The 8162-nt window shown below is 42.9% G+C and overlaps 1 protein-coding gene across 1 annotated transcript; it reads left to right on the top strand.

Annotated features, from left to right (window-relative positions):
- The first annotated feature begins 4284 nt into the window (after positions 1 to 4284).
- LOC120843144 lies at positions 4285 to 6776 on the top strand. The gene is made up of 3 exons (XM_042294764.1): positions 4285 to 4554; positions 6519 to 6680; positions 6753 to 6776. Exons 1-3 carry the CDS (start codon positions 4366 to 4368, stop codon positions 6774 to 6776), a joined length of 375 nt encoding a protein of 124 aa, XP_042150698.1. The 5' UTR covers positions 4285 to 4365.
- The last annotated feature ends 1386 nt before the right edge of the window (positions 6777 to 8162 follow it).

Raw genomic sequence — 8162 nt, 5'->3', positions numbered from 1 at the left:
CGTCCGTCGAACAAAGCCGGCGGTACAATGTCTTACCGAGACGTCCTTTAGTCTTTAAAGGGGTCATGAAACGATTTTCCTACTTCTTCCTCCTTAGCTTTAATCCTCAACTCAAATGCGAATTGTGAAATCACGTGGTCGTGACATTCCTTCGGCACCGGTGCGATGACTCCTAGCTTCCACCGTGCTTTTTATGCACACCATAGAACTTGTCATTCCCCAGTGACGATAAGTTCCGTCAGGGCACTCATTGGCCACGAACGCGAATCCAAATATTCGTCAACGAATTGATTGTTGACGAGCGCATACGTCCGAGTGACGCAGTTCTCGTGTCCAATGCGTGAGCTGGGCTCTGCTGACATCAGTTTGGCGCCGGTGACGCGCTTTTGGAACCGCGGATGTATCATAGTGAAAAGGCGGAGAGCTTTCGAAGGCAAGAAGGTACAAAATAGTCCGCTATATTTTCAAATGTTCGTACCGAAAAGCTGGCTTTTGACTTTCTAGCCTCTTTCTTTTGGCCAACAAAACGATATGCGATTAGTAAAGTCTCAATTTAAACTCATTCATTCCAACCCAAAATTCGTTTCATGGGCCCTTTAACGCCCGCAAAGGGTCAACAAGGTGCCTTTCAGACCTCGCCTTTAGATCAAAGCTCAAAGAGACAAAGTGCAAACTATCATTCGAAACCTTGTACATTTTCGCGTTTTCATCTTTCCGGTCTAACAAGACAGTGCCTTTACATTTATCGGCGAATAGGATCACGATAGATCTGTTCAATTTGAGATCACTCAACGCATGCGCGCTCACCACCACTCAGGTTCGTACGAGCGTTTCTGGCGTCCGACAGGGCTGACAATCGGCTCTGCGCCGATGGGCACGAGAGAGATATCAAATGTGACGCAATCTCTCCTGAGCCTCCACAACGATATCCCGTTTCTGAACTTTTTTTTTTTTTTTTTTTTTGAGCTACAGCAAAATTCCGGACCTTTCATAATAAACTCACGTGACCTAGAGACAGCTTCTTGGAAGGCAAATTGTGCACAGCTGCCACATCGTCGAGTCGTAGCGAGCGATCAGGAAAAAAAAGAAGAGTTTCTGGCGGTAGTTGTGTGTTAGCGTTTTCCTTTCTAGGTCTCCATCTTGTTTCTGTGCTCTGATGATGTAACAAAAATTGTTGGGACGAAGCTTGTTTCAGAGACAACCAGACGGGGATATTTTTGGCGGGTAGACTGGTTATCCCTCCATCCTTGCCAGAGTGTGCTGAAAACGCCACCCGTATAAGTGGCAAAACATCTATGAGCTTTCTTTTTTTTTTTCTGTTTGGGAACCGATATTTTCTCTTTCACGTGTCCCAGTCCCCGAAGTGCTATTTTCAATAAATAACAAATTTCTCAATGTTACGGACTCAAAGAATTGGACGCATTCTTTCTTTCTCATTTGACAGTGTTGGTACCACCACGAGTTACAGGACGGGTGTTCGTCCTAAGCTTATCCACCTGTCGTTGACTTTAATGCAACGCTTCTGTACTCGTTTTGTAAGGCATAAAACTGAATTTGAACTACAAATCGCAGTTGTGGCAGTGCCTAGCTTTTGTTTTAAAACAACTTTAAATCCATTTTACCGCTAGGCCGCCACGCTCGATCACCACGCTCGGGTGCCACGTTCGAGCGTCACAGACTTGATTCTTTTTCTTCGAGTAATTGCAAACAACTCGTCTAATAATTACTCTTGAGAAGCTGCCTCCTTCTTCTGCAGTTATCACAAGAGCCTCATCCAAGGGCCTGTAAAACTGAACGCTTTGCCCGCACCTCATTTAGAACCAAAATAACTGTAAACATCTTTAAATAGCGGACTCCTCATTTAAAAAAAAAAAGTTTACACTTGTCTTAATCATTCTGATGAACTCGAGGAGGTATAGAATGTGCTGTAAATTATCTAGACACATGTCGTGCACGGCAGGTACCCCGCGACACAGTGATAACAAGCTTGACAAATCCTAGCAGATCAGCAAATTTAACCAATTCCAGCAAATAATGGCTCTCGCAACATAACACAGCCTGTGCCTTGCTCATTCACAACACATTTCGTGCCTCTCTGAGATTATTAGCATAATCAGAGCAGTGTTGTACGGAACGGCGTTCCAAAGAACGGTGTTCCTGGAACGCGTTCCTTTTAGGAGGAACGAAGGAACGCCGCCGCCGCATCTTGCATCGGTGGAACTGGAACTCGTTACACTTTTACAAAAGCTAAGAAAAGAACGGCGTTCCTTTTTTTTTTTTTGTCCAGTGGGGTAATTTTCATTTCATTCCAAAGAAGAGACCGGGATCTCGTTTACTTTTTGGTTACTTATCTTAGGGTTTAATTTGTGTGGTCCTCGCTTTTTAACAGTCGGGTGGAGGAGAGCTAGTGGACATTGATACTTTTCTAGGTGCCCGAGACCTTGGTACAAAAAGCAAAACTTTTAGTCGAAGGAAAAGCCACAGCAACAGGCAAGTGTCAAACTCGGTTACTTTCTTTGCTTCCACGAATCCTCATACACCCAGAAACCTAAGGCCGACCACATTCATCATTGAACTTCCACAAAAAGACATACAGTTCCAACAAAATAACCGGTTACCATGACATCGAACACACCCTTGTATCCCGAACATTTGTCACTTAAAATATACACAAAAGTAACCTTTCTTCATTGTTCCTTTTGTCCCCAGCTTTAAACTGAACAACGAATCCAACCTTTACGAAGAGGGACTTGTATTTTTCAAGACTGACCTTCGAAAAGCCCTACTCTTTTCTTCACTTGCTCGTCCTGCGTGAACAGCAACGTCGAGAAAAAACTGTTGTTAAGTTCGAACAAGGGACTTCGTTAGATTGAAACTTGTGAGGCTGCTGAAAACGGTCGTGGCAGTGTGGGGTAACAGCACATTTGGCTAGTCTGAATCGCCCACCACAAAGATGAATATGACTAAAAGCTGATATTTTTAAAGGTGAATATATCAACGAACGAAACCCTGCTTCCTCTTGTTTTCTTCTCCTGGTGCCCTTCCATCACGGCATTCAGATTCGTTTGCTCCTATTTAATGGGATAGATAAGAAAAAAAAACACTTTCCTCGATCTAAATAGATGTGGTAATCATCAAAATACAAATGTAACGTATATGTAACGATACGTTCAATTTTTTTAATGTAACGGGAACGAGTTTCTTTTTTACAAATGGAACTTGTAACGGGAACGCGTTCCAAAAGTCGGAAGGAACGAGCTTTCGTTCCTTCTTTTGAGGAACGTGTACAACACCGAATCAGAACAATTAATAAATTGTTTCGCAAACCAACTCACTGATTAGTGTATCTACTTGTCTATTAAAAAGACGCGATCAATAAGGTTAATCTTTACCAATGTGTAGTTTTTCCAGGATTGTGACAGCCACGCTAATCCCACAGAGGCGGCTTTGAGGCGCTTGCTGGCTGCTTCAACGAAATAGAAAAATAAACAACCTCATTCAATGACTGCCCGATCACTTGTCACACTTTTTGTGACTTGTCGCCGGCTCCTAGAAACCTTTCGACCATTCTGTGGAAGGGTCAGTTCCCAATGTCCCCCTTTGATTTATTTAAAATCGAAATCCCGTCTTTTTGAATAAGTTCTTAACTCGTACCCACAACAGATATATAATTAGATTATTACTATTTCTTATATAGGGCGTAACCTTTTACCTCTCACAAAAACCATTTTTATTATCCACAATACAATCCCTGTTCATTTTTCAGCAATGGTCAACCGGAAGAGATCAAAGTCCCGACGTATGGGAAATTAGCTCTTAGCATCAGTTGAAATTGAAATTCTACAGCAGCTCACGAACTTTTCAAACATAGACGAAATATTTAGGTAGCTCCTGTTTCAACCTTTCCGTCCCAGCAGTAAGTGATTACGGTCGGAATTCAGGGGAAACAGCGCCGAGACCCCGAGGCCTTCACGAGCAAAAATGTCCGGACATCGGGAGGGCTCCCCTCCGGATTCCCGAAGTAAGGTAGTGCACAAAGTAAGTTGTGGAGAGGAGACTCGACGCCACTTAAATCGGTGAGACGGGTAGACGAAGAATCGCCCGTCTCAAGGAACACAAAAGAGAGAGACGCTGCCAATTCGACACGCGCCACAAGGGCGAATCCCAGCTTGTCGGTAATTGCTGCCATCTGGACGACGGACTCCACGGCGTGCAATGTCAACCGCGTCCCCCTACCGGACGTATACGGGGATAATTTGGATGGGTAGACCGGTTGGCCCTCTCCATCGCGGCCAGTGTGTTAAGCCTTAGTAAACGTTTTGAAATACATTTGAACTGAACCAACGCACATGCCAAGTTCTTTGCATGTGTGCGGATACGCCTGGACAGTGCTGTATGTATGACACGATGAGCGAAACAGCTACTTGCTTTGTAACCTATACAACTTCAACTAAGAAGATCATAGTAGAAGATATGCGCAAGGAGAGCGATGTTCACCACGCGCTTCTAGCGTCACCGTTCAAGGACCTCGTGAACGAGGGGCTGCTCATTCAGGCAAGTTACTATATTTCATATCCTGTCTCTGAAAACTTCGTTTAACGGTCAGCAGTTTGCTTATGCTTAGTTTTGAGTTTTGTTCGCGCTTTTCTCAGAAACCCACCAAAGGGGCCATAGCCAAGTTATGTCAAAATGACTGCTGGGTCTGTCGATCGGTCGTACGTTGAATCGAGAGCGTACTTAAAGTCCTAATCACCCGCAAAAAAAAAAAAAAAATGGTAGAGGTCTATGCCACGCACGCTCTGCTTCCACCAACTGACGAAGTAACATTGCTAATATTTAGAATTATGCATGATAAACATAGTAATTGTTTCCTTAAGTTTGCCTTCCTCTGCGTTTATTAATAAAACAGGCAAGAAATATTTTTAGTTAACATTTTTCCCAATTTTGTCTAATTAAATAATCTTATAGAGGCGTTAATTAAACTTGGTCAGTTATGAATTGCCAACTATTTTGCAATTAACGTGCGATTTGATTATATCAACACAGTAGTAGAAAGTAAAGAAGTCAGCAACGCGATACGAAACTTTACATCCGGCGATCGCGTCCCGTTTCGCCGAACGACTTCGTCCTGCTTTGGAACCAAAATTATTAGGTTCAGATAACAAGATATCCGGCTATTCAATTCTGACTTAAAGTGAGGTAGGGTAGACTCGTTCAAAATAAAGCAGCGCAGTTTTATGGGTTTACTATTTAACTTCAAAATCTCTACAGTTTCACTATTATGCCCAGAGACGTCGTCCATAAGGTTTTTCTTTTTTCATTCATGCATTCATTAATTTATTAATTTTATTTTCGACTGTTTGTTCAAATACAGGCGCTAAGGGCGTGAACAAATGACTGACAGTTGATGGTTTGACGAGGCCAACGTCATTTTATGGCAAACGGTAAACAAAAGCAAAACGCGAAAGAGCTCTTTCTAAGTACAGCTTTACCGAAGCTTATATTTCCCTTTGCGCATGTTGAACACGTTACCGCAGCCAAACAATGCTAAAAAAGTTTAAAATTTCAGATAAGCTAATGTACAACCTGTATTCAAAGTGTTTAAAATTAAATTTTACAGATTAAAAAAAGTTTAGGACAGAAACTGAAAATAGGTTTTGAAATCTAGCTAGGTTATACTCCTTGGCGGACACTATGTGCAAGTTTAACCGTAACTGTTAATTTTCTAATTAACAAAAAATAATAACACATTTATGAATCAGTGTAATTAAGGTATAAGTTTATATTGGGAACTTGAAGCCGGCCTGTGTTCCGATATATCCATCTTTTAATTTAGCACTCAATCCTCCTAACTCAATCCCGCAGTGCACGCTTACAAAACCGCGAATATCAGCGCAAGAGCTGTCGTTTTGCACGACATTCCTCATGACAACGGAGCGGAGCTGGTAACAGCTGCGAGCGAGGGCAAAACTTATCAGTTCCGCCGCGTTGTGATACGGAATGTGCACGTAACGACGACGTCACAGCGGAGAAGGCTTTTGCGCTGATCTGCGGGGTTTTGTATGAGACTACGAGAGGTAGGTGAGAAATTCATTAAACGATTTAAAACAATTTTGAAGAAACATGACCGCGACATGACGCGATGGAGACAGAGGGGCAAGTAAAGGGCAAGGCGGACTAGATCTTGAACACATAGTAATAAAAAAAAAACTGTTGCTAATTGCTAGCTACTTTTATTTTAGAACCAGTGTATGAAACCAAAGTTTAATCTGAAATTGTGTAAAAACCTGATGTCGCCCTATGAAATATTTGTTTAAAACATATTGCATAAGCGCAGTACAAGGCTAGGGAGCGGAAGCACACCCTAGTATAGTTATGACTTTGATGTGCAAGCTTCCGTTTGCTAATCGTATACTTCAAATAGCCTGCAGCACGTAGTTCTTAAATGTTCAGAAGTGCTGGAAAGATAGTAGTGACTTATTTTGTGAAATGCTTATAACCGCGTTTTATTGTTTCAGGTCAAAGATAAGGATCTAGGTTTGTTCGTCGACGCGGAGGGAAGTGTCGAGCCAAACGACATTTGGAACCTGGCTTTGAACCCACTTGTCGGTGAAGGCCAGAGGAGCCAACACAAATCAACTGTTGAAAATGACCTCCTACAACCTCAAATAAACGCTTTTGTAATTTTTTATATATGTTGTCATAATAAAGATTTCAACCATAATTACCTATTTTGTGCATCTTCCTTTCAGCGATGCAAATACCGAGAGCATTAACTGGTGCCTTGGAACGCACCCCTTCTTTACTAAGAAATCTTGTAGCAGAGCCAGCTTCAAAGAAATGTGAGCTGTTGTTTGGGGCATTTGCTTCCCAAAAAGGCTTCCCCCAAAAAGTTTCATCTGACCCCCTGTTTTGTAATGCTAGCATCAACAAACACCGAAAAAAAGCGAAGTCATTGAACTCTCCGGTACTTGAAAATGGTGCCAAGGAACCCCTTATGGGACGAGAGTCCTCTGAATCTCAGGGGGTTGCAAAGGGTGCTTGTGAGCACCGTTGTACGAGCGTGTCTATTAAGTATCCAGGGGAGTTAAAGGAATCCTCAATTTATAAGAGTTTTGCAGCTCCCATGGTGTTGCGAAGCCGCACTGGACTGGGGAGTCTTGCGAGTTCCTAGGAGTAGTAAAGGGCGCAATATATCTCCCACAAAATTGGGAGTCATGTGAATACCTGGGAGTTGAAAGGAGCATTAAACAACACCGATAAAAAGACGGGTCACGTGAACCCCCGGGAGTTATAAGGAGTGCCAGACAACACCCCTGTTTAGTGGGATAACTTGACTCCCTAGGTGTTACTTAACGAATTAAGCAGCACCCTTAGTGAGGGGTGTCAGATGAGCACAAGGGGATTCAGATAAGGAGCCAAATGACCCCTGCAAAACGGGGTGTACTATAGCTCTCCGATTTAGGGGGATAACATGACTCGCCCGGGGAGTTATTTCTGAGACATCGCTTGACTCCCCTGAAGGGAGTACCCGTGTACACCCTTTTTTTTAGAGTGTAGCTTTCGCGATGCTCCGCGTGCAACGAAAGCGAATGAGACGCAATAAGAAGCCACATCCTCTCGCAGCACTGCACCGCTGCAGCAGTGTTGAATATATGTTAGCCCGGGCATTCTAGCATTTTTTTTAATATGCATACGAATTCTAGGATTATTACCAGCAGTATCTAATCGACAACATAAAAACGATATAAATGAGATCCGCCAGGTTCGTTTCAAATGCCTACCGTTTTTGGCGAAGTGTGACTGTACTGAAATCTGAGCTGAAGTATAAGCTTCAGCTATCTCGTCGACAATGATTCCGACTACAACGTCGACACAGCATTAGGAGGAGCTGGAAATTCCCGCTCTTCACATGCTCTACGCTAAGCTTTCAGCCATGTCGCACGGCAGAAGAGCGGGGCGCGCTGCTTGTAGGAATATTCTGCGCATTCCTACACCTAAGCATTCATGTGTCGTGTCCTTTTCTTTTTTTTTGTTGAAAAGAACGCATTTGACTCATTTATCATCCTAGGGCTAGCACAGTAAATGACACACGAAAATCAGCTACAGAAAAAATTTAAAAGCAAAAATAATATAAAACGACGCAGAGCTGCGCACCCGGT

The sequence above is a fragment of the Ixodes scapularis genome, unplaced genomic scaffold (genome assembly GCF_016920785.2).
Source record: "Ixodes scapularis isolate PalLabHiFi unplaced genomic scaffold, ASM1692078v2 PGA_scaffold6__148_contigs__length_123643588, whole genome shotgun sequence".
Taxonomy (NCBI): Eukaryota; Metazoa; Arthropoda; class Arachnida; order Ixodida; family Ixodidae; genus Ixodes; species Ixodes scapularis.
This window is presented reverse-complemented; position numbering and strand designations above follow the sequence as displayed.

Excerpts from the sequence above, each read along its gene's own strand:
- LOC120843144 (XM_042294764.1), top strand. The coding sequence starts at position 4,366 with ATGTGTGCGGATACGCCTGGACAGTGCTGTATGTATGACACGATGAGC. Across the intron at positions 4,555-6,518 it reads ACGAGGGGCTGCTCATTCAG|GTCAAAGATAAGGATCTAGG; the intron begins GCAAGTTACTAT and ends TTATTGTTTCAG. Across the intron at positions 6,681-6,752 it reads AACCTCAAATAAACGCTTTT|CGATGCAAATACCGAGAGCA; the intron begins GTAATTTTTTAT and ends TCTTCCTTTCAG.